Raw genomic sequence first — 26,691 nt, 5'->3', positions numbered from 1 at the left:
ATCTGTTTAGGTTGGAGTCACTTTTGATTTTATCGATGGCTTTCTCCCAGTTGTGCTGGCCTGGGGATGCTTTATCTTATAGCTCTCCCAGCTGATCAGATCAGGGCTACTTTTGATCTAACTTATGGTCACTTTGATTGCTCAGGCCAGAAATATCCCTGTCCTTGGTTTATGGCTATTTTAATTGCTCAGCCAGAAATATTTCCATCTACCTGAACCCCTCCCTCCTAAGGCATTTCTCTATCCTCTGTACAAGTAAGATAAACACCCTGGCGTCTTCAAGTCCCCATCTATGCATTCCTCTCCCATGGGCCCTCTTTATTCCCTAAACCTTCCTAATTAAGCTAACTAGCTAGCCCTTTCATTACTGAGCAAGGGTCTGTTGTCTGATGGGCAAAGGAGCCAAAAGTAAGACACAGGCCTTTGAGAAAAGAGATATTTATTTATTTATTGCTGAGTCAACCCACAGGAAACAGGGGATACTGCTCAAATCTGTCTTGCTGATTTGGGGTCGGGACAAATTTTAAGGGTTAGGGAGAACAGAGTGGCATGAGGTAATGCTGGTGGGTGAAGTTTTGATGAAAGCATTTTGGAACTTGGCCAATTATGGTGTAGGGTCCAGGTGCAAGAGAAGGCACAAAGGAATTTCAATCTGTCAGGGTTTAACTGGTCAGTTCTGCATTTGTCCATATTTGGTCTAGACACCAGATCTTTCCATTATTTTTCACTTAACTCAAAGAATACTTTATTTAAAACCATCAAAGAAATGGACAGTTTAGGTCTGTAACCAAATATCATGTTTTAAAGCATAGGCCAATAATTGTATATGAGAGTATACACTGCTACATAGAAATTAACTGATCAGACCACAATTTTTCAATGTTTAAAACAGAATAAGCTTCTCTGTAAAAAGCAACATCATTGTGACATTTTAACTTTAGTATTCCTCTCCTTTCTCACCCTCTTTGTCAACAGAATCTTCAGCACCAACATCCTCATACTCCTTCTCAAGGGCAGCCATGTCCTCACAGGCCTCAGAACACTCTTCTTCCTCCATGCCCTCACCCAAATACTAGCGGACAGAGGCATACTTTGCATGTATCAGCTCAAACCAGTGGTCCAGTAGAGCTCAGACCTCAGAAATAGTTGAAGTGTTGTTCAACATGCACACAGCTCATTGTGCTTTGACTAGGTCTCCATCAGGTACCACAGTGGGAGGCTGGTAATTAATGCCAACTCTGAAGCCAAGGGGGCATAAGTTCACAAACTAGATGATGTGCATGGTCTTGATAGTGGCAATGGCAGCATTGACATCCTTGGGGACCATATCACCATGGTACAACAGGCAGTAAGCCATGTATTTACCATGGTGAGGGTCACATTTCACCATCTTGTTGGTTGGTTCAAAGCACACACTGGTGAGCTCCGCTACAGAAAGCTGTTCATGGTAGGCTTTCTCAGCAGAGATGACAGGAACATATGTGGACAGAGGGAAGTGGATATGGGGATAGGGCACCAGGTTGGTCTGAAATTGGGTCAGATCAACATTCAGGGCTCCATCCAATCTTATGGAAGCAGTGATGGAGGACACAATTTTACTTAACAAACTATTCAGATTAGTATAGGTTGGGCTCTCAATATCCAGGTTTATATGACAGATGTCATATATGGTCTCGTTGTCAACCATGAAGGCACAATAAGAGTGCTACAGGGTGGTTTGGGTGGTGAGGTTGGAGTTGTAGGATTCAACTACAACTGTGGAAACCTGGGCAGCTGGGTAAATGGAGAACTCTAGCTTGGGCTTCTTGCCATATTGACAGAGAGATGTTCCATCACCAGAGAAATGAACCCAGAACTACTTCCCCCCAAAGCTGTGGAAAAACAAGAATCCCTGAAGACCTGTGCACTGATCAGCCAGTTTCTGAATTCAGTCCAAGACAAGGTCAATGATCTCCTTGCTAATGGTGTAGTATCCAAGGGCATAGTTATTGGCAGCATCTTCCTTGCCTGCTCAGGGTGGAAGAGCTTCAGACTTTGCTAAAATCTCTCAAACAAGCTGCAGCTGGTGACAGCATGCCCCAAACCTATCAATAAAAGGCCCAAGACCTGGCACTAGCACCAGCCTGCCTTGCTTCACAGCTGGGCTTTGCCTCCTACATAGCAGCTCTTCCACTGCAATCACAGCCAATTGGCCTGGAGGTCAACTCCTTCCAGAGATGCTAACAGCAAACAAGGCTCAACTATAAGACTGTGCACACAGCCCACACAGGGTGCATGTAGAGTGCCCAGCTCAGGTAACTAGGGAGGTTGAGTCACTGGACCCTACAAGACACCTACTACCCAAAGCCACTCTACCAATTCCAGAAGACATAGTAGCTCTACCTAATACATAGAAACAAACACAGGGAAGCAGCCAAAATGCAGAGACAAAGAAACATGTCACAAATGAAATAAATGGAAGCAAGCAAACTACTAGATACAGAGTTCAAAACTATGGTTACAAGGTTACTCAAAGATCTTCATGAGAGCTTCAAGGGACTTAGTGAGACTTTCAAGGACCTTAGTGAGAATTTCAATGACATGAAATAGAATGTCAGAAATTAAGCATACACTAACTGAAATAAAGAACAATTTACAAGGATTCAACAGTAGAGTAGAGGATTCTGAGAATCAAGTCAACGATTTGGAATATGAGGAAGCCAAAACAAAACAAAAGAAAAAAAACAACACCCAATCAGAAGATAAAAGAATCCAAAAATATGTAGATAGTGTAAGGAGCCTCTGGGACAACTTCAGGCATACCAACGTAGGCATTATGGGGGTGCCAAAAGAAGAAGAGAGAGAGCAAGAAATTGAAAACCTATTTGAAGAAATAATGACAGAAAACTTCCCAGACCTGGTGAAAGAAATAGACCTACAAATCCAGGGAGCACAAAGAACCCCAAACAAGAGGAACCCAAAGTGGCCCACACAAGACACATCATAATTAAAATGCCAAGGGTTAAAGACAAAGAGAGAATCTTAAAAGCAGCAAGAGAAAGCAGTTAGTTACTGACAAGTGATCGCCCATAAAACTGTCAGCTGATTTCTCAACCTAAACTTTGCAGGCCAAAAGGGAATGGCAAGAAATATTCCAAATGATGAATAGTAAGGACCTACAACCAAGATTACTCTACCCAGCAAAGCTCTCATTTAGAATTGAGGGTCAGATAAAGAGCTTCATAGAAAAAGGAGTTCATCACCACCAAACCAGCATTATATGAAATGTTGAAGGATATAGAAGAAGAAAAAGAAGAGATAAAAATATGAGCAATAAAATGGCAATAAATACATATCTATCAACAATCAAATCTAAAAATCAAAATAAATCAATAAGAAATCTAATGAACAAAATAAACTGGTAAATAGAACAAAATCAGAGGCATGGAAGCATGGAACAAACTGATGAATCTCAGAAGGAAGGGCGAAGAAATTAACCAAAGATCTTACCTATGGACACAGACAGTAGGGTAGTGAAGGCCTGGGGCTGGGCAGGAACCAGGTGGAGGGGACAATGTGGGGAGGCGCATCTGCAATAGTCTCAACAATAAAGGTTTTTTTAAAAAGAAAGAAATATGAGTTCCCACCCAGCCAGTGTGGCTCAGTGGTTGAGAGTCAACTTTTAACCAGGAGATCACTGTTTGATTCCCAATCAGGGCACATGCCCTGGTTGCTGGCTCGATCATCAGTGGAGGCATGCAGGAGGCAGCCAATCAATGATTCTCTCTCATTGTTAATGTTTCTATCTGTCTCTGTCTCTCCCTCTCCCTTCCTCTCTGAAATCAATAAAAATATATTTATAAAAAGAAATATGAGTTCCTCAATCAGGTATAAATGAAATCCATATCAGATAAGATCAGGTAGTTAGCACAGTGCCTGGCACATAGGTGGCATTCTCTAGAGGACAATACCACATCCTGTGGTTATATGTTGTGTCCCACTACCCAGAGTAATATGGGATTTATGACAGTTTATAATTATATTTACTGTGTATTGAGCACCCAACATAAAAAAATAATTATTTTTCTAAACCAAGTATCCAAAGATACCCAAGGTAAACAAATGTACTAAGAAGATTATTTAACTAAATCTGTACTGATGGACAATTTTGATGTTCCATTTCCCCCTATTGTAAACAAAGCCTACAGAATCACTCATGAAGCCTTAGTTTCAGCAAAGAATAAATGTATAAAAAACAATTGTTATGGGAATTTTAAAACATAAAATATTTTAAAACATAAGTTTATATTTTAATGCATTATTAATTATCTCCCTGGAAAAATATTGGAAGTGGAATTACTGAACCAAAATATCAAATATTTTTATTTTGTTAATCCTCACCTGTGGGTATTTTTCCATTGATTTTTAGGGAGAGTGGAAGAGAGAGGGAAGGACAGAGAGAAACATTGATGTGAGAGAAACACATTGATTGGTTGCCTCCTGTAAGCCCTGGACCAGGGCTGGGGCTGGGAAGAAGCCTGCAACCGAGGTATGTGTGCCCTTTGTTCTGCAGGCCAATGCTCTATCCACTGAGCCAAACTGGCTAGAGCAAATATTTTTATTTTAAAACAATATAGAAAACTAGAGGCCCAGTGCACAAAATTCGTGCACGGGGAGGGGGCGGAGAAGAGTGTACCTCAGCCCAGCCTGCACCCTCTCCAATCTGGGACCCCTTGGGGGATGTCAGACTGCCGGTTTAGGCCTGATCCCTAAACTGGCAGTTGGACATCCCTCTCATAATCCGGGACTGCTGGATCCCAACTGTTCACCTGCCTGCCTGCCTGATTGCTCCTAACCCCTTCTGCCTGCCAGCCTGATCACCCCCTAACCACTCCCCTGCCGGCCATCTTGTGGCTACATGGGTTCAGCCATCCTGTTACCACATGAGGGCAGCCATCTTGTGCTAGGGCATGATGGTCAATTTGCATATCACCTCTTTATTATATAGAATTGCCCTTCAGAAAAATTTTACCAACACACTCAACAAGGGCAGGGAAAAGTGCATGTGTTCCCTAATCCCTCAACAAATCTATTACACAGTTTCTTGTAATCAAACCTATCACTGTTGTCCTTTTTTTTTCCCCTCACCCAGAGGATATTTTTCCATTGATTTTAGAGAGAGTGGAAGAGAGAGGGAAAGCCAGAGAGAAATATCGATGCCGGCTAGGGCACTGTTTTCCTTAAGTGTTTATCTCTGTTATATTTTTAAAAGCCTTCCACACAAAAAACTTATGTGGAAACAGTGGCTACTTATTCAGATCTTGTTATAACAAGAGAGTCAGGCACTTTCACTTGTGTTTGGCAAACTTAAAGGCAGGCAGGGGAATAGGAAAGCTTTAGAGTGAAAACAGGGAAGGCTTCAGGTATTCTGATTAGAGGTCATTGGCATGGGGAACCTGGAGGAACGTTAACTAGAAGCAAGGCATTTTTTATGACTGGGTTGGCTGCAGTCATTGTTCAAGTCCTGAAGTTTGAAGCAGAGGCTGTTTGGCTTCCTGGGCTGCTTGCTGTAGAGGTTGCGGGTCACAGTTCTATTGTCATATATGGTCTGGTCATTGTCTGTGTTATATTCAATCATTCTTTTATTCCACTTCAAGTATAATTTCATTTAGATTTAAATACTAATTCATTAGAAATTTTATGTTTGTGTATGTAAGGAAAAAAGGAACATTTCATTTTGAGGGAAATATTGTTCCTATTTTTTTCTAAATTCAACATTCTGCTCTTTGTACAATATTAAAGTTCACATTCTTACCATTTTATGGGGGTTGGTCTTCGTTCTTTCAATGGAATTGAAGAGCAACATTCTTAAGACTCTTCCCCTGGACCGCCCAACCCATTGAAGAAAAAAAGTCTCTGCGGTTTTCCTTAAAATTCTTTCTTTGACAAACTTCTGAAGAAGAGGTAAAAGACAAAAGGGCCCAGGGAGGTAAAGGGGGACCTGCGGGAAAGAGGCGGTGTGTGGCTGGCAGTCCTGGCTAGTGGGCGGAGCTCGGGGGACGCACGCTCACGTGATCTGCCGGGGCGCAGCTTTGGGCACCAGTCCGGGTGCCCGCCTTCCTTCGCTGCGGTCCGACCCGAGCTGCTTGCGAACTCCTAATTGCTGCTCCAGGTTCTTTCAGGTCAGTGCAAGGGCATTCCTCGCTGCCCGCGGAATACTGGAATGGGCGAGAAGGAATGGGCACGGAAAGGAAAAAGGTTGGGGATGGGGTCGGGGTGGAGGGAAGCCGGCCTGACTATAGATAGAGATGGCGGTGGGGAAATGACTAAGAGGGAGCGAGCGGCCGATGGGTGGAGGGTGGGGAAGGCGGACACCCCCAAGTACCCATGCCCCCTTTCTCTGCACCCCCTTCTCGCTGCCCTCCGTCCATTTTGGAGTCGGAGATGGTGAACTGGGGGACACCCCAGCAGTGAGACAGTGGAGATTAACCCCCTCGTCTACTCTGTGCCTAGAAAAAAAAGTTGACCTTCATGGTGGGGAGGCGAATTGCCTCAGGGAGAGAAGGACGCAGAAATCCAAAATTAGGGTGGAAAACGTCCTGATCTGGCGCCCCAGGCGTGAAAAGAAATGGCAAGAAATGGCGTCTGGGGTGTGGGGAGCGGAGGAGATCCGGGAGGAAAACGTTGGGTGACTAGGGCCAGGATTCAGGAAAGGGATCGGAGTCCCTGTGCTACTGTCTCCCCTGTTTGTCTGCAGGTCTGCGTGTCTGTTGTTCTCAGCACTCGGCTAGGCTAGAAAAGGAAGGAACCTATCCAGAATTCCCGCAGGTCAGTTAAAGGAGGGGTGTCCCAAAGGGGCGGGGAGTGTGGGCGGCACGTCCCAAGAAGAATTTGGGGTCCCGCTGTCCTCCTCCAACACATTTACACACACACTGCCACGCCGAGCAAATGTAGAGAAAATGGCAGGGCCTGCCAGAGAAATGGTTGGCTCACGTGTGTGGAAGGAATGGTGAGGAAAGGGTGGCAGAAGGAGGGCGGGGCCCGGTTAGGGGAACCCTGACAAGGGGCAAGATGCCAGTACTATCCAGACCTGCATTCCACCCTGAAGTCCTCAGTCTCCCTTGTCTCCTCTGTGTCTCCTTTTTCCCCCACCCCACCCCCAGGACAGGAAAAGGAGGGGACATCTCAACATGGAAAAACTCTGCAGTGTAAATGAAGGAATGCCTGAGAATCCAGGAAAGATGGAAAATGAACAGCCTCAGAATGCTGCAACGCCAGAAGTAGCTCATACTCTGGAAGACAAGGAAAAGTCAGAAAATGAAGGAAAGATAGAAAACAGGGGAGAGACAGAAAATGAGGAAATACTAGAGGATAAGGAGAAGCCAGAGAAGGAGGGAAAGCCAGTGATAGAGGGAAAGTCAGAGAGCCAGGGAAAATCAAAAGAAGAAGGAAAACCAGAGAGTGAGGGAAAGCCAAAAGAAGAAGGAAAACCAGCCATTGAACCAAGGGCTGCAGGAAAGCGCCCAGCTGGGGATGATGTACCTAGAAAAGCCAAAAGAAAAACCAACAAGGGGCTGGCTCAGTGCCTCAAGGAATACAAAGAGGCCATACACGATATGCATTTGAGCAATGAGGAGATGATAAGAGAATTTGATGAGATGGCTAGGGTAGAGGATGAGGTGAAGAAAACCAGACAGAAATTGGGGGGGTTTATGTGGATGCAAAAAAGTTTACAGGACCCCTTCCACCCCAGAGGCCCTAGGGAACTCAGGGGTGGCTGTAGGGCCCCACAAAGGGGCTTTGAAGACATTCCTTTTGTGTAGTGCCCATGGCAGGCATTTGCCAGGCCCAGGGCTTTAACCTTATGCTAATGTTTTGCTTTAGTTGTCACTCTGTTATCCAGCTGCAGCCCTCTATGTTTCAGTAGCAGATTTTTGTCCATTGCATGGAATAATGTTTATGATGCATTGTAAAATTAAAAAGAAAAGTTTGCAGAACCATATATATGGCATCAATCCATTTTTGTAAAACTGCAAAGATATTTATCTAATGATCTATGTACAGGAAAAAAACACCTCTGAAAGCTGTGTCTACTAAAAAGATTAATAGTGGTTATCTGTGGGTAATTTTCTTGTTCATATTACTTTCATCATAAAAATAATGAAAGATAAAAAATAGGAAAAAAATACCAAGCAATCAGAAGAACAGTTCAGTGCTTATGGAAAACCTGGGGACACTTAAAATTCTTGTTCTCAGCATGCGAAATGGTAAGTAAAACATTACTTCTGGGACTCAAAAGTTGTGGAGGAATCAACCTCATAGTTACATATGCATTGTTGTAAGGGATAATCTTGTCATCTGTGAATTGGGGATAAACGTGCCTTCCAGGACTGTGGAGAAGATCAGATGAGATACTGTATTGGGCTAGCTAGCTACTACCCTCTCCCCTGCACTAGCAGGACCAGAGCCCCTGAATTTTCCCTGTTTTTGATGTTTGGGAGAGGATTAAGGGAGGTTCCACTTTTGTCCAGGAATAAGTCCAGGTAGCTGAGAGGTAGTTGCCACTCTCTCCTGGTTAATGCCATGTCTCTTGGGCATTGTGCCTCATCTCATGGGTCCTGCACCCACCTAAGGCCCCTATTGCTGGTGGGCCGGAGATCATGATGGACTGAAGCAGTACAGTATCTCAATAGAAGGGTGGAGAATTCTCTGTCTACAATAGAGTTAACCCTAACTCAGGTGGGTAGTACCCATTTGTCACTTGGACCTTAATATTTTAAAAAGTTCCTAGAAAACACTCCTTTCCAATTTTTTTGTTGGTTTGTGTGTGTTTTTGCATACAGCAATCTTCACTGGATTTAGATACTGGAGATTGAACCAGGAGAAAAATCTGACTGACCAGATGCTGTGCTATTCTCACCTGTTAATCTCTTGTCTGCTGACTCTTTTTTTCTTCGAAGGAATTGTCTCCCAGGAAATTTCTGTTAAGCCCTGCCTTACCATTTTAACAGGCCCATGTGGTTCCCCCCCACCACCACTACCACCCTGGTTCTTAGCCTTTTGTTGGTTTATATTGTTTTTAAAATAAAGTTATTTTAAGGCAGTCATAGATTTTTACAGAATTATTGTGAAGATGGTAGAGTTCCGTGTGCCCCATACTCAATATCCCCTATTTTAAAATTGATTTTGAGAGAGAGAAAAAAACACATTGATGTGAGAGGGAAACATGATCAGCGGTCTCCTGCAGGACCCCTCCTGGGGATCAAGCCAGGAAAGTCGGTCATGTGCCCTGGCTGGAATCAAATCAACAACCTTTCAGTGCACAGGACAATGGCTAACCAACTGAGCCACAACCACCAGACTCAATATCCCCTATTATTAACATTTAAATAGTATGGTATATTTGCCACAATGAACCAGTATTAATACACTATTATTTACCAAAGTATACATTGTATTCATATTCCTCAATTTTTCCCTAATGTCCTTTTTCTGTTCCAGGATCCCATCCAGGATAGATCCCACCTTACATTTAGTCATTCTTTTCTCAGGCTCCTCTTGGCTGTGACAGTTTTCTCAGACTTTCTCTGTTTTTGATGTTCTTGACACCCTTGAGAGGTACTGGTTGGGTATTTTGTATAATGTCCCACAATAAGCCTGGCTGGCATGGCTCAGTGGTTGAGAGTCGACCTATAAACCACGAGGTCACGGTTTGATTCCTGGTCAGGGCACATGCCCTGGTGTGGGCTTGATCCCCTGTGTGGGGCATCAGTGGCTCTCTCTCATTGATGTTTCTATCTCTCCCTCTCCCTTCCTCTCTGAAATCAATAAAAAGATATCTTAAAAAAGAATAATGTCCCACAATTTCGGTTTGCTTGATTTTTTTTCTTGTGATTACACAGGGGTTAAGTGCTTTTAGGAAGAGGACCACAGAGATAAAGTGCCATTCTCATCACATCATATAAAGGATATATACATATCAGTATTATCTCTGTTGATGCTAACTTTGGTCACCTGACTGAGATAGTGTTTGCCAGGATTCTCCATGGTAAAGTTACTCTTTTATATCTCCTTTTCCATATTGTATATACTCTTTTTTGTTGTTGTTAATCCTCATGGGAGGATATTTTTTCCATTGATTTTTAGAGAGGATGTGAGGGAGGGGAAAGGAGAGAGAGAGGGAGGAGAGAAACATCAATCTGAGAGAGACAAATCGATTAGTTGCCTCCCGCCCCTGAGCAATGCTGGCCAGGGCTGTATGTACTCTTTAGAAGAAAGTCACTATGCACAGTCCACACTTAAGGAGTGTTCTACCTACTTGAGGGTAGAGTACCTTCAAAATTATTTGGAATTCTGCATGGGATATTTGACTTCTCCCCCTTTTATTAATTTATTCATATCAGCATGGTTTCATTAATATTTATTTGATACTTTAGATTATAATCTAATGCTACTTTTAATGTTTCGATTGCACCCATTTTAATTTTGGCCATAGGGAGCTCTTTCAGTTGGCTTTTGTATCTATTTGATGTGTGTGTGTGTGTGTGTGTGTGTGTGTGTGTGTGTGTGTAACACTTTCTGGCACTACAAGATACACTAGTTTTGCATATTTCTTGCCTAAGTTCTAGAATTAGCCATTTCTCCAAGGAGTCCTGATACCTTAAGTTGGAGAATAGTATTAAAAACTAGGATCTGGGTGCTAGGTGTACTCATTACTGTTGGGATATCATTGCTTCTAGGCCCTCAGAGTTGACAGAGTAAGGAGACATATGGATATATAATAATCTGTATATATATATACATATATGTATACATATATACATCTTTATATATGTTTACTTCTTTATATATTTTTAATATTTATATACAGAGATAATTTTGCCTATAGTCTTATAGACTACATTCATTTCCAAACTTACTTATGTCGGCACCTTATTCCTCCCATCCCTCTCAGTAAGGTTGTTTCATATTTGTAATACACTTACATTCTGCATTTTAGGAGTACTGTTATAAACTATTTTTAAATTTCAAATTTCAATTGTCCATATCTGGTATATAGGAAAATAATTAACTTTTGTATATTAATCTTACATCCTGAAACTTTGTGGCCAGGTGTTTGTCAATATTTTGGCATTTTCTATATAGACAATCATGTCCTCTGAAAATAGAGACAATTATATTTCCTCCATTCCAATCTGTATATATTTTATTTACTTTTTGGTCTTATTGCACCAGCTAGGGCTACCAGTATGATGTTTAATAGGAGCAATGAGAAAGGACATACTTACATTGTTCTTGCTCATAGGGTGAAATGTCCTCTTTTGTTTTTTAAATTCTTTATTGTTTAAAGTATTACATGTAGTACATATGTCTCCTTTTTCCCCCATTGACCTCTTCCTGGCCACCCCCACTGCCCCAGCACATACCCTCACCCCCCTAGTGTCTGTGTCCCTTGGTTATGCTTATATGCATGCATACATGTCCTTTGGTTGATCTCTTACTCCCCCCCTTCCCTCTGAAGTTTGAGCATCTGTTGGATGCTTCTCTGTCTCTGGATCTGGTTTTTGTTCATCAGTTTATGTTGTTCATTATATTCCACAAATGAGTGAAATCGTGTGATATTTATCTTTCTCCGACTGGCTTATTTTGCTTAGCATAATGCTCTCCATGTCCATCCATGCTGTTGCAAATGGTAAGACTTCTTTCTTTTTTATAGCAGCATAGTATTCCATTGTGTAGATGTACCACAGTTTTCTAATCCACTCATCTGCTGATGGGCACTTAGGCTGTTTCCTAATCTTAGCTATTATAAATTGTGCTGCTCTGAACATAGGGTGCATATGTCCTTTCTTTTTGGTGTTTCTGGTTTCTTGGGATATATTCCTACAAGTGGGATTACTGGGTCAAATGGGAGTTCCATTTTTAATTTTTTGAGGAAACTCCATAGTGTCTTCCATAGTGGCTGCACCAGTCTGCATTCCCACCAGCAGTGCACGAGGGTTCCTTTTTCTCCACATCCTCCCCAGCACCTGTCATTTGTTGATTTGTTGTTGATAGCCATTCTGACAGGTGTGAGATGGTACCTCATTGTCATTTTGATTTGCATCTCTTGGATGATTAGTGACTTTGAGCATGTTTTCATATGTCTCTTGGCCTTCTGTATGTCCACTTTCGAAAAGTGTCTATTTAAGTCCTTTGTCCATTATTTGATAGGATTGATTATCTTCCTTTTGTTAAGTTGTATGAGTTCCCTGTAAATTTTGGAGATTAAACCCTTATCGGTGATAACATTGGCAGATATGTTCTCCCATGCAGTGGGCTCTCTTGTTTTGTTGATGGTTTCTTTTGCTGTGCAGAAGCTTTTTATTTTGATGTAGTCCCATTTGTTTATTTTCTCCTTAGTTTCCATTGCCCTAGGTGCTGTATCAGTAAAGATATTGCTATGTGAAGTGTCCTCTTTTTAATCGTCAAGTATGATACTAGTTGTAGGCTTCTTGTAGATTTAAAAAAAAATCAAATTGAGGAAGTTCCCCCCTAATTCTAGTTGGAGAGTTTTTATCATGCAAGGGTATTGGATTCTATCAATTGCCTTTTATACATCAAGTGATAAGATCATATGATTTTTCTTCAGTCTGTTAATGATGGATTATATTGACTAATTTTCAAATGTTGAATCAGCCTTGGAAACCTAGAATAAGTTCCTCTGTTAGGTGTATGATTCTTTTGATACATTGTTGGATTTGATTTGCTAATATTTTGTTGAGGATTTTGTGTCTGTTTATAAGAAATTGGCCTGTAGTTTTCCTTTTTTGTGTTGTTTTTTATCTGGTTTTGGACTTAGGGTAATACTAGCCTCATAGAATGAATCAAATGTTCTCTCTACTTTTAAATTATGGAAGAGATTGTAGAGAATTGGTATTATTTCTTCCTTAATGGTTAGTAGAATTCACTGATTTCTAAATGTTCACTGGTGATCCTTAAATGTTTGGTAGGATTTGGTCCTGATGATGCCTATCTTTGGAAGGTTATTAATTATTTATTCAACTCTTTAATAAACAGATGGCTATTCAAGTTATTTATTTCTGTGTGAGTTTTAGTAGTTTGTCTTTCAAGAAATTGGTTCATTTCACCTAAGTCAGTGGTCGGCAAACTGCGGCTCGGGAGCCACATGCAGCTCTTTAGCCCCTTGAGTATGGCTCTTCCACAAAATACTATGTGCGGGCGCGCATGTACAGTGCGATTGAGACTTTGTGGCCCATGCACAGAAGTCGGTATTTTGTGGAAGAGCCACACTCAAGGGGCCAAAGAGCCGCATGTGGCTCACGAGCTGCAGTTTGCCGACCCACCTAAGTTATCAAATATGTAGGCATAGAGTTAGTCACAGTATTTCTTCATTATCTTAATGTCCATGGGATCAGGAGTGATGATCCCACCTTAATTTCTGGTATTGTTAATTTAGGTCTTTCTTTTTTCTTGGTTACCCTGGCAAGATATTTATAAATTTTATTTATCTTTTCAAAGAACCAGAGATGTTTTGTTAATTTTCTGTTTTCTTTTTTTCACTTTCATTTTTTTTCTTCTCTATTTCATTCTTCTGCTTGCTCTAGGCTTAAATTATTCTTCTTTCTTTAGTTTCCTAAGAGAAAGCTTAGGTTATTGATGTTAGATCTTTCTTCTTTTCTCATTTAAGCTAGAAATTTCCCATGAAGCACTACTTTTGCTACATTCCCCAAATTGTGATTTTTTTCATTTAGTTCAAAATATTTTTACATTTCTTTTTTATTGTTGTTGTTTTTCAGTTTGTTTGTTTTTTTTTGTTTTTTTGTTTTTTTTTTTTTATCTTCACCCAAGGATATTTTCCCATTGATTTTTAGAGAGAGTGGAAGAGAGGGAAGGACAGAGAGAAACATCGATGTAAGAGAAACACATTGATTGGTTGCTTCCTGCACACGCCCTACCAGGGCCCCAGCTAGGGGAGAAGCCTGCAACTGAGATACGTGCTCTTGACTGGAATTGAACCCAGGACCCTTCAGTCTGCAGGCTGACACTCTATCCACTGAGCCAAACCTGCTAGGGCTACATTTCTTTTTTAAAATATGTCTTTATTGATATCAGAGAGAGGAAGGGAGATGGAAAGAGAGAGAGAAACATCGATGATGAGAGAGAAACATTGCCCCCTACTGGGGATCAAGTCCACAACCTGGCAATGTGCCCTGACCTAGAATCAAACCAGCACCTCTCAGTGCATGGGACTATGCTCAAGCAATTGAGCCACACAGGCCTGGCAGTGCTGGAACTTAAATAGTTTTGCTTCAGACCTTTTGATTCATTCTTTTTCAACTTGCATTAATAAGATAATATTATTGTCTTATATAGCATTAACTTAAACTTGCATAGATATTTATCCTTTTAATTGCTATTTATTCCTTCCTTCATCTTCAGTCTTCCATCTGTAATCATTTTCCAGTTTCCCGGTATCATTTAGTATTACTTTTGGTTCATGCCTGCGGCTGGCAAACTCTGTGTTTCTATTTATTTGTAAAGGTCTTTATTTCACCTTTATTTTTGAGGGGTGTTTTTGCTGGTTATCAATTTCTTGGCATTTATTTTCTTTCAGGACACTAAAGATATTCCACCAACCTCATGCTTCCATTGTTGCTGTCAAGAAGCCAGAAATCAGCCCAACTTTTGTTCTTTTCAAGGCATACTCTTATTTTTTCTGGCTACTTTTGTCATTTGTCTTTTTGATTCTATGCAAGTTCAGTTTTATACATCTATGCATGAGTTTCTTTTTAATTATTCTGTTTGGGGTATGTTGGACTTCTTGGATCTATGGATCAATATCTTTCATCAGTTCTGAAAAATCCTCAGCCATTATATCTTCAAACATTGCCTCTGAACACTTCAATTTCTCTTTTCCTTTCAGAACTCTAATTAAACATATGTTAGACCTTCGGTGGTGAATACACATTATAATATACAGATGATGTATTATAGAATTGTACACCTGGAACCTGTATATTTTTTTTAACCAATGTCACTCCAATAAATTCAATAAAACAAAGCATGTTAGACCTTATTATACCCTCCCATATGTATTTTACATCTTTTTTTACTACCTGTTCAGCCTTATAGATGGTTTCTTCTGAATATAATTTCAAGTCCTTTAATTCTTTCTTTTTTTTGTTAATCCTCACCTGAGGATATTTTTCTCATTGATATTTTAGAGAGAGTGGGAGGGTGGGGGGGAGAGAGAGAGAGAGAGAGAGGGAGAGAGAGAGAGAGAGAGAGAGAGAAGAGAGAGAGAAACTGATGTGAGAGAGACACATCAACTGAATGCCTCCTGCACATGCCGCAATGGGTTGGGGATGGAAGAACCTGCAACCCATGTACATGCCCTTGACCAGGAATCAAAGTGCTTTGGTGCAGCAGTCTGGACTCTAACTACTGAGAAACACCAGCAAGAGCTAATTCTTTCTTGAGCTGTATTTATTTGGCTGTTAAGGCCATCCATTGAGATTCTAATTTCAGCTAAGTTATTTTTTAGTTTTAGAATTTCCTCTTTTTTTTTTTTGCTTCTAGTTATCTGTTGAAATTTCAAGATTGGATTTTATCTTAATACACTAAGTATTTTTGTTGTCTTTATTTATTTTCATTAAATTTATTGGGTTAACATTGGTTGATAGGGTCAGATGTGGATTTCTATGTTATGAGACTGTGTATTGCACTGAGCTTTGTGGTTTAATAGTCTGTATCCAATAATTCAAACCTAATGGATCTGTTTGTTACCTGTTATCTCTACTGCTTCTCACCTAATTATGTCTTTTTTCTTTGTGTTTCTGGTTATTTTTGGGTGTCAGCATTGTACATGAACATTTGTTTATTGAAATAACTTGAGAAATAAGTTAACAGTATTTTACTCCAGAGAAGATTTTGTTTGCTAGTCCAGTAAGGGTGATTCCTGTATGGAACCACCATAATCTATGTTCAGAGGCCACCTACATGTTGCAAAACCAAGCTTAATGACTTTCTGAGGGCTAGTTTATTTCCAGTTTGTAATTACCCTTAACCTAAAACATTTTGGTTCCCAGCATTATATGAGTGACAGTTTGTTAGGAAACTTCTCCTCTTTCAGTGGGCCTTTGGTGTTGATTTTTTTAAAAATATATTTTATTGATTTTTTTTACAGAGAGGAAGGGAGAGGGATAGTTAGAAACATCCATGAGAGAGAAACATCCATCAGCTGCCTCCTGCACACCCTCTACTGGGGATGTGCCCGCAACCAAGGTACTTGCCCTTGACCAGAATCGAACCTGGGACTCTTCAGTCCACAGGCCAACGTTCTAGCCACTAAGCCAAACTGGTCAGGGCTTGGTGTTGATTTTTGTTACTCTAGTACCTTGAGTCAGCTTTCGATTCAACTCAGTTTGGTGCTGGTTTACTCCTTAACCTTTATTCATTAACAGATACCCTCAAGACAAATAAAAGAAAATATGGGTAAATTCCTCTTTGACCTCATGTAGAAAAAGTTCTTAAGTATGAATCAAAATCTAGATGCAAAGAAGTGTGATAAATTTGACTACATATTAAAATGTATGGCAGACAATAGAAACATGAAAAATGCTCAAAGTCACTAATCATCAAATAAATGCAAATTAAAACTACAATGAGGTATCATCTTACACCTGCCAGAATGGCTACCATCAATAAATCAAAAAACAAAAGTGCTGTCAAGGATGTGGAGAAAAGGGAACACTAGTACACTGCTGGTGGGAATGCAGACATCAGCCATTATGGAAAACAGTATGGCGGTTCCTTAAAAATTAAAAATATATAGATCCGCTGTTTCACCCAGCCATCCCACTTCTGGGAATATATCCTAAGAATCCTGAAACACCAATTAGAAAGAATATATCCACCCCTATGTTTATAGCAGCATTATTTACAATAGGTGAGATCTGGAAACAGCCCAAGTGCCCATCAGTAGATGAGTATATACTAGTAAAACAGCTGTGGTACATTTACACAATGGAATATTATGCAGCTGTAAAATCGAAGGATCTCTTACTCTTTGAGACAGTATGGATGGACCTGAAATAAGCCAGTTAGCCTTATTTAATGTATAAAGAACACTTGAAAATGAGGAGAGAAAGAACAACCACCCAATAGCAATATGTGGAAAGACATGTACATACAATTTACAATGATATCAAAATAAAATGCAATTGAGAGACTTCTCACCTATCATTTTAGTGGAAATTAAGTGTCACACATGGTAGAAAGGGTGTGGGGAAACACACACTCCTGTATTGCTGGTGGGAAAGCAAAAAATGGATCTGAGCCTCAGGGGAGGGACTAGCCTGGAGATGTAATTAAATTGGGAATCTTCTGTGCTTGGAGGAAAATGAACAGAGGTAACTCGGGGAGAGAACATGTGGACTGAGAAGAGAGGAGGCCCAGAAACACCTTACTTAAAGTGGCAGCACAACTTTCTGGCGGGCACCACCACCAGACTCCAGTCAGGCACAGCTGGTCTTGAAAGCGGCTGTGGGGCTGAGCTGCTGAGCACTCTTAGTGATGTAGGGTACCCTCCCTGTGATTAGCTGTCACACCTGGAGATAATGGGTATCTCACAGGGATGGTGGGCGAGGACCTGAGATGCACCAGGTAAAGAACCTGCGGGCAGAAAGCTGCCTCCTCCTGCTGTCAAGGATGTGGAGAAAAGTTTCAGTGAGTACCCCCATGGCCATCACCCGCCTCCCTCCCCCCACCCACTACCACCTCCGGTCTGCAGCAGCCAGGTCTCCCAGGATTTGGGTGAGGGGGGGTTCTAGTTGGGGGTGATGCGACGATCACGTGATCCACCGAGTGCCCACGTGGTCAGCAGCACCCGCCCCCAGACAAATCCCAGTGCCGTCCGCTCCCCTTGCCCGTGGGGTGCCACCTCCCTGAGATGCCCTGGCAGCAGGCGAGGGGCGAGTGGGCTTCCATGAGCCTGAGGAGGCGCAGGCCTGGCCCGGGCCCGCAGGTGAGTGTGCCAGTGGGCCTTGCCAGCGGCCTCGGTTGGGGTGAAGGTGGATGCGAGGATGGAGAACAGCGGTGGGGTGGAGAAGCTAAAGGATCGCGGAGATGGGGGAGGAGGTGGACCCAGCGCTGGCGCTGGCGTGGGCAGGTGAGAAAAGAAGACCCCATCACAGGCCCCGCCACCTCCTCAACGCCCCACCTCTGAGCCTTCCATCCATTTTCGAGCCCAATATGGGAGGGGGCGCGTACCGCAGTGCGACAGTGAAACGTAGGCATATTCTGGAAATAACTCCCCCCCCACACACACCTCACACTGGGCCTGTGAGGAAATATTGACCACGAAAAAGGGGTGAGGGTGGGGTGGGTTAACTGCAGGGGAGGGGTACACAGATGCACAAGCAGTTTGGAAAGCTTCCTGATCTGGTGCCCCAGGCCTGAAAAGCGATATGGCCACTTGGGTGCGGGGCAGGTAGGGGAGGGCAACGTTGGATGTGGAGCGCCCGGATTCAGGAAAGGAACACCAGTCCACTGAGCGCACAGCCACTGCCCGGGTTTCTTGTCTGTCTGCAGGTCTGTGTGTCTGACCCCAGCACTCTGCTAGACACAGAAAGGAAAAACCTGTCCAGAATCCCTGCAGGTCAGTGAAGTGGGGGTGGGGCACTGAGGTGGGGTGTGTGAGTGTGGAGGACACAGCTTGGGCAAAATCTGAGGGCTCACCTCCACATATAATATAAACACACCCCATCAGACTGAAGGATGGTACAGAAGATACCAGGGCTTGCCAGAGAAATGGTTGGCTCTCGTGTGTACAGTGGGGAAAAGTGTGGCAGAAGGCTAGCTCAGGGGAACCCTGGCCATGGGCCAGATGCCAGTACTATCTGAGCCAGTCCTCACTCTTCCTTGTCTTCTCTTTCTCTCCTCCTCTCCCACCCCACCCCACTCCCTAGTACAGGAAAGGGAGGGAACATCTCAATATGGAAAAACTCTATAATGAAAATGAAGAAAAGCTGGAAATCAAGGGAAAGCCAGAAGATGAAGTAGATACAGATGAAGGAAAGTCAGACGGGAAAGAAAACCCAGAAGTGGAGGGGAAGCCAGAGCACGAGGAAAAGCTCCAAGACCAAGGACAGCTAGATGACGCGGGGAAACAAGAAAAGCAGAGCAAGTCCCAAGGTGAGGGGAAAGCATGCAGTGAGGGCAAGGCAGAACCCCAGGCCAAGCCAGAGAGCCAGCTGCGAGCTGCCGAAAAACGCCCGGTTGAAGAGTATGTGCCCCGGAAAGCTAAGCAAAAAACGGACAGGTGGACGGATGATTCCCTCAAGGACTATCAGGAGGACTTACAGAAAAGGCATTTGGGCATTGAGGAGAGGATGAGAGAATGTGGAGATGTGTCAAGGGCTCAGGAAGAGCTAAGGAAAAGACAGAAAACGGGTGGTTTTCATTGGATGCAAAGAGATATACAGGATCCATTCTTCCCAAGGGGCCAATGGGGTGTCAGGGGAATGAGGGGTGGAGGTAGGAGCCAAAGGGGTGTACATAATATCCCATATCTTTAAAGCCCTTGGACTTCAATTCTGATTTCTCTGATGAGAATATTCCAACCCTGCTTTCCCTTGGGCAGGGAGGGGGGAGGGTATTTTCCAGGCAATGTGCTTTAACCTTAAGCTGATACTTTGCTGTAGGTGTCTGCCATTCTTGTTACCAGCCACCTTTTGGTCCAACTATACAGTGCTCTCTGTTTCAGTACTGGATTTTCATTCATGTGCATGGAAGAGAAGGTCATGGTACTTTGTAAAACAATAAAACTGTTTTTAGAACCAAATCTACAGTGCCAGCCCAATTTTGTAAAAATGTGAATATGTTTGCATAATGCATTTATGCACAGAGAAGACTCTGAAAATGTATACACTAAAAAGCAGGTGGTGGTTTTTCCTTCATGGTAGCCAAAAAGAGGTCTTGCCTATACTCAAAAATAAGTCCAGTCACCTGATGGTTAGGTACCTCCATGCCATTCCTCTGTGGACATGACCATCCCTATGTCATCCCCTAGTTGTAACAATGTCAGTGGGCACTGATGTCCTATATCCTGGGTCCTCTACTGCTCTATGACTCCATCTGTGATTCTTTTTCTTTGCTTTGCTCACTAATCTCCACTTTTTCCTAAAGGATATGGATTATGTTTGTCATAATAAAAAAAAATCTGAAAAAGAAAACAAAATGAGGAAATCAATACATGATAAACCATCGAAATGTTCAGTGAATTTATGAGGGCAATGAAAATGCTTAAAATTCTTGTCAGAATGTAAAATGATAAGTAAAACACATTATCTCTAGGGTTCATAGCTAGAGGAATCAATCTGGTGGTTTTAACAACTGCTGAGCGGATCAAATGAGGTACTATGTGAGCTGTGTTGGGCTGGCTCCTTTGCAGTAGAAGTAACCTGTATCCTGTCAGACACTTAGGGGAGAGTTGACCTGTGCCCAGGAACAAATCCAAGTAGCTGAGAAGAGGTACCATCCTTCTCTGGATATTACCATATACCCTCTGCTGACAGCTATTGATATGATGGAGTCCTCATGGTGACACAGGTCCTCTGATTCCCTATAGTCTTCAAAGGGCCAAAACCCCTATTTGACTCCTACAGGAGTGTGGATAAAGCCCATGCCCCAATTTCAGAGTTATACCTACTCAGGTGATACTGCCCAGGGGCTGCTTGGGCCCCACTGTATTACATAGTTCATAGCAAATTAGTCATTACTATTTTTAGTTCTTTATATATTTGTTTATAATATCCTTTCTCTTCATAAGACTTAGATATTTTGGGTCCACTGGGGGCTGTGTCCTGAGAGTAATGTATGGACCAGGCAATGGATGGTGATTTGAACTAAACACCACACTGCAGTACCCCAGGGAAACCATATCTAAATTTACATGCCTTTCTTAGTGTGCTTGCTTTCTAAAATGTCTTCTGGTTTGCTTGCTATACAAAATCAAGAGACTTGTCCACACAGAACTGAGGGTTAAACAACTGAGTCCCAAGCTGAAAATATCCCTTTCCATTCCAAACCAATTCCAACTGAAAAGGGTAATAGTGCTCTTGAAAATATTAAAAACTCTCAATGTGAGACATTTTTATTTAACCAACCAGTATATTCCTTTCTCAAAATAGACTTTTTAAAAAAATATATTTTATTGATTTTTTACAGAGAGGAAGGGACAGGGATAGAGAGTTTAGAAACATCGATCAGCTGCCTCCTGCACACCCCCAACTGGGGATTTGCCTGCAACCAAGGTACATGCCCTTGACCGGAATCGAACCTGGGACCTTTCAGTCCGCAGGCCGACGCTCTATCCACTGAGCCAAACCAGTTAGGGCAAAATAGACTTTTCTTATTCATTCTGATATTCCTTACAGTGTAGTTGACACATTTACTTAATAAATTATGATTGAATCAGGAGTCCTGAGTTTAAAGAGATATACCGCTATGGACTAAAGGCTGAATAGTGTTAATATGATAATTCTCTCCAAAACTGATCTATAAATTCAATACCATCCCAATAGAAATCGCAGCAAAACAGGATTCTAAAAGTTATAAGGAAAAACAAAGGACATAGGATAACCAAAATATTTTGAATATGAAGAACAAAGTTAGAGGATTCATTGACTGATTTCAAGACTATAAAGCTACAGTAATCAAAACTATGTAGTATTGGCATAGGCTAGACATATAGATCAGTGGACTAAAACAGTTCAGAAAAAGGCACATAGGTATATACTCAATTCATTTTTTAAAAGGTCCCAAAGTAATTCAGGAAACGATAGATTTTTCAACAAGTGATGCTAGAACAATTGGATATTGTCTTAATTCAGGCTGCTATAACAAAAATACCACCAACTGCGTGGCTAAAACAACAAACACTTATTTCTCACAGTTCTGGAGTCTGGGAAGTCCAAGATTAAGGTGCCAGCATTTTGGTGTCTGGTGAGGGCCTGATACCTGGTTCATTAACAGATGTTTTCACATGGCAGAAGGGGCAAGGGAGCTCTCTGGTATCTCTTTTATAATGTGATTAACTCCATTCATTCAGTAGGGGGATCTTGGGATCTAAAGGCTACCAGTCCATATTCCCTTCTACATAGCCCATACTTATTCAGATAGTGAAGGTACCCGCTGAGGGCATCCATTATAGAGGAAACTGAATAACTGGGAGAAAAAAAATGACCATCTCTGTAGATATCATTCAGCCTTTCCTCACAGCAATCCCAGTGTGCTCAATGAGCCCATGTGCAAAGTGGACATGGAAGGAGGAATAGAGCTATGCAAAAGCTCAACAATATTGACTCCCCTTACCAACCTTATCTAACTACTGTCACAGCTGAGTACAGAACCAATGCTGAGCCCCTAACATGGCACCATTTCTAGGGGGTACCAGTCATCAATTTGGAAAAAATGATTACAGGAGACCTCTTCCACATCAGAGAGACTACTTTGTCTTTAAATGGAAATAATCATGCTTTTTAAGATAGCAGTTTTATTGAGATACTAGAGGCCTGATGCACGAATTTCGTGTATCGGGCCTCTAGTTTTAGAATATCTTCATCATGCCCCAAAGAAACACTGTACATTAGCAAACACTAAATATTCCCCTCCCCCACTATTTTCCCCCAACCCAGTTACTGGCAACCACTAATCTACATTCTGTATCTATGGATTTGGCTATTGTGGACATTTTCTACAAATGGAATAAAAATATGTGGTCTTTTGTGACTAACTTCTTTCACTCAACATAATGTTTTGAACGTTCACCCATGCTGCAGCATGTATCAGTGCTCCATCCCTTTTTACTGCCTAATAATACTCCATTAAATGGTATACCACATTCATTATCTGTTCATCAGTTGATGAACATTTGGGCTGTTTTAATTTTTAGCTATTATGAATAATGCTGCTTTAAACATCTGTGAAAAAGTTATTGTTTGAACACATGTTTCAATTATTTGGAGTATGTGTACCTATGAATATAATTAATGGGTTATGTGGTAACTAGGTTTAAAATTTTGAAGAATTGCTAAATGTTTTTATTTTTATTTTGTTAATCCTCACCCAAGGATATTTTTTCCATTTTTTAAATTTAATTTTTTAATATATATTTTTATTGATTTTAGAGAGGAAGGGAGAGGGAAAGAGAGGTAGAAACATCAATAATGAGAGAGAATCATCAATCTTCTGCTTCCTACATACCTCCTACTGGGGATCAAGCCCGCAACCCAGGCATGTGCCCTCAACTGGAATCGAACCCTGGACCTTTCAGTCCTCAGGCTGATGTTTTATCCACTGAACCAAACCAGCTAGGGCAAATTTAATTCTATTTTTTAAAAAAATATTTTAAATATTGATTTCACAGAGGAAGTGGGAGGGAGAGAGAGACAGAAACATCAATGATGATAGAGAATGATTGATTGGCTGCCTCCTGCATGCCCCCTACTGGGGATTGAGCCCTCAACCCGGGAATGTGCCTTGATTGGGAATCGAACTATGACCTCTTGGTTCATAGGTCGATGCTCAACCACTGAGCCACGCCACTCGGGCTCCATTGAATTTTTAGAGAGAGTGGAAGGTAGGGAGGCAGGGGGAGAGAGAGAGAAACATCGATGTGAGAGAGACTCATTGATTGCCTCTTGCACGTGTCCTGGCTTGGGCCAGGGATCGAACCTACAACCCTTTGGTTTGTGGGCCGACAATCTAACCACTAAACCACACCAGAGTGCTAAATGTTTTTAAAAGGGGCTGTACCATTTCACATTCTCACCAACAATGTATGAGGTTCCAATTACTTAATATTCTCACCAGGACTTGTTCTTGTCTGTCTTTTGAAAAATCTATCTTAGTGAATGTGAAGTGATATCTCATTGAGGTGTGATTTGCATTGCCATAATGGGTAATGATATCAAATATATTTTCATGGGTATAGTGCCCATTTGTATATCTTTTTTAGAGAAATATCTATTCAACACATTTGTCCATTTTAGAATTAGGTTATTTGCCTTTTTATTGTTGACTCATAAGAGACCATTATATATTCTGGATACAAGCCCTTATCAGATATATCATTTGCAAATCTTTTCTCTCATTCTGTGGGTTTTCTTTAACTTCCTGGATGGTGTCTTTTGAAGCAGTTTTTTTTTATTAAGTTCATCTGTTTTATCTTCATTGACTATACTTTGGTATCATCCCTACGAAACCATACCCTAACCTATGGTAACCAATATTTACTCCTATGTTTACTTCTTCTAAGTTTTATTTTTAAATATACTTTTATTGATTTCAGAGAAGGGAAAGGGAGAGAGAAATGGAAACATCAATGATGATAGAGAATCATTGATTGGCTGCCTCCTGCATGACCCCACTGGGGATCGAGCCTGCAACTCAGGCATGTGTCCTTGACCAGAATCAAACCTGGGACCTTTCAGTTCACAGGCTGATGCTCCATCCACTGAGTCAAACTAGCTAGGGCTACTTCTAAGAGTTTTATAGGTTTAGCACTTACACTCAGAACTATGATCTGCTTTGAGGTGTTTTTATTTTTAACGTTTTTATTAGTTTTAGAGAGGAAGGGAGAGAGAAACATCGATTGACTGCCTCCCACACACCCCCTATCAGGGATGAGGCCCACAAACCAGGCATGTGCCCTAACTAGAAATCAAACTGGCGATCTCTTGGTGCATGGGCTGACACTTAACCAACTGAGTCACACCAGCCAGAGATCACTTTGAGTTTTTATATCATGAAAAGTAAGAATCCAAATTCATTCTTTTGCATGTAGATATCCAGTTGACCTGGCACCATTTCTTTAAAAACGATTCTTTTCCTATTAAAGTGTCTTGGTATATTTGTCAAAAATGCATTGAACTGCCATGGCCAGGTGGGGGTAGCTAAGTTGGTTGAAGGGTCGGCAGTACACCAAAAAGGTTGTGGGTTTGATTCCTGGTCAGGAAGGGCACATACTTAGGTTGCAGTTTCCATCCCTGGTCAGGGCATGTGCAGGAGGCAAGTGATCAATGTTTCTCTCTCACATCAATGTTCCTCTCTCTCCCTTCTCTCTCTAAAATCAATAAACATATTCTCAGGTGAGGATAAAAAAATAATAAATGCATTGACCATAAATATGAAGACTTAGTTTTAGGCTCTCAATTATGTTTTATTGATCTATATGTCTATCCTTATACAAGCACCACACTGTCTTGATTACTGTAGCTTTGTAAAGAATTTGGAAATTGAGAACTGTGAGGCCTGCTTTCTACTTTTTTCTCAAGATCATTTTGGAGATTCTGGGTTACTTTGGATGTCTATGAATTTTGGTATCAGCTTGTCAAGTTCTGAAAAAATATCAGCTGGAGTTTTGATACAGATTACAATGAATGAGGTCAATTTAGGAAGTACTGACAATTTAACAATATTAAGTCTTACAACCCATGAAGCAGCATATGTTAACATTTATTTACGCCTTCTTTAATTTCTTTAAACAATGGTTTTTTTTCTCAGCATACAAATTTTGCACTTCTTTGATTAAATTTTATTCTTGTTTTATTCTTTTTGATGCTTTTAAAAGAATAATTTTCTTAATTTTCATTTTCAGATAGTTCATTGCTAGTGTACAGAAATATAACTCATTTTGTATATTGATATTATATTCTGCTACCTTTCTGAATACATTAGTTCTAAAAGCTTTTTTTTCAGTGTGGATACCTTAGGAGTATTATCTACAAGATCATGACTATAAATATAGAATTACTTCTAAGACCTTCCAATCTGGATGCCTTTTATTTATTTTTCTTGCCTAATTGCCTTAGTTAGACCTATAGTTCAATACTGAATAAAAGTAGGAGGATTAGACATTCTCATCTTGTTTCTGATTTTAAGGGAAAAACATTAAATCTTTAACCATGAAGTATGATGTAAGTTATAGTACATTTGGGTATATCCTTACCAGGTTGAGGAAGTTCCCATTTTGGCAAATGCTTTTTCTGTGTCTAGTGATATGATCATGTGTTTTTCCTTTACTGTGTTAATATGGCATTTTATGTTGATTGATTTTCAGATGTCAAACCAGACTTACATTCCTGGAGTGAATCCCACTTGATAATGGTATCCTTTATATATGTATATGATGTTGGATTATTTTTGTAGTATTCTGTAGAGGAATTTTGTGTGTATATCCATAAGGAATATTGTTATGTAGTTTCTGTTTTTGTAATTTTTTTCTGTTTTTATATCAGGGTAATGCTCACATCACAGAATATATTGAGACATGTTCTCTCTTTTTTTTCATGTTCTCTCTTTTATTTTTGGAAGAATATTAAAGGTTTTTAAAATATATATTTTTATTGATTTCAGAGAGAAAGAGAGGAGAGAGAGATAAAACATCAATTATGAGAGAGAATCATTTGGTTACCTCCTGCATGCTACACACTGGGGACAAAGCCCACAACTCAGGCATATGCCCTGACTGGGAATTACACCGTGACCTCCTGATTCATAGGTTGATGTTCAACCACTGAGCCATGCCGGCTGGACTGTTTTTTGTTAATTTTTCTTTAAAATTTTGGTGTAATGAACCAGTGAAGTTGTCTGGGCCTGGGCTTTTCTTTTTGAGGTTTTTGGATTACTAATTCAATCTCTTTATAT

The 26,691-nt window shown here is 41.1% G+C and overlaps 2 protein-coding genes and 1 pseudogene across 3 annotated transcripts; 2 read left to right on the top strand and 1 right to left on the bottom strand.

The window, feature by feature from the left end:
* Window positions 1–937: 937 nt before the first annotated feature.
* Window positions 938–5,617, bottom strand: LOC102421512 (annotated as a pseudogene).
* A 435-nt stretch (window positions 5,618–6,052) lies between these two features.
* Window positions 6,053–7,981, top strand: TCEAL4 (transcription elongation factor A like 4). Of its 2 annotated transcripts, none has more exons than XM_023758851.1 (3): window positions 6,053–6,161; window positions 6,737–6,807; window positions 7,148–7,981. In XM_023758851.1, exon 3 carries the CDS (start codon window positions 7,170–7,172, stop codon window positions 7,800–7,802), a length of 633 nt encoding a protein of 210 aa, XP_023614619.1. In that variant the 5' UTR covers window positions 6,053–6,161; window positions 6,737–6,807; window positions 7,148–7,169; the 3' UTR covers window positions 7,803–7,981. The 2 variants fall into 2 exon arrangements, with proteins under 2 accessions (XP_023614619.1, XP_006082358.1); XM_006082296.3 differs by having other exon boundaries at window positions 7,143–7,981.
* Window positions 7,982–8,104: 123 nt separating this feature from the next.
* On the top strand, window positions 8,105–19,798 carry LOC102434651 (transcription elongation factor A protein-like 3). Its single transcript, XM_023758853.1, is given in 3 exon segments — window positions 8,105–8,246; window positions 18,951–19,475; window positions 19,477–19,798. Coding segments are annotated over 3 exon segments (561 nt in total). The 5' UTR covers window positions 8,105–8,243; the 3' UTR covers window positions 19,510–19,798.
* The last annotated feature ends 6,893 nt before the right edge of the window (window positions 19,799–26,691 follow it).

This window comes from Myotis lucifugus, unplaced genomic scaffold (genome assembly GCF_000147115.1).
Source record: "Myotis lucifugus unplaced genomic scaffold, Myoluc2.0 scaffold_2, whole genome shotgun sequence".
NCBI classification, from domain to species: domain Eukaryota; kingdom Metazoa; phylum Chordata; class Mammalia; order Chiroptera; family Vespertilionidae; genus Myotis; species Myotis lucifugus.
The sequence above is the reverse complement of the archived record's forward strand: the minus strand, read 5'-3'. Positions and strand labels throughout refer to the sequence as shown.

Excerpts from the sequence above, each read along its gene's own strand:
- TCEAL4 (XM_023758851.1), top strand. The coding sequence starts at position 7,170 with ATGGAAAAACTCTGCAGTGTAAATGAAGGAATGCCTGAGAATCCAGGA.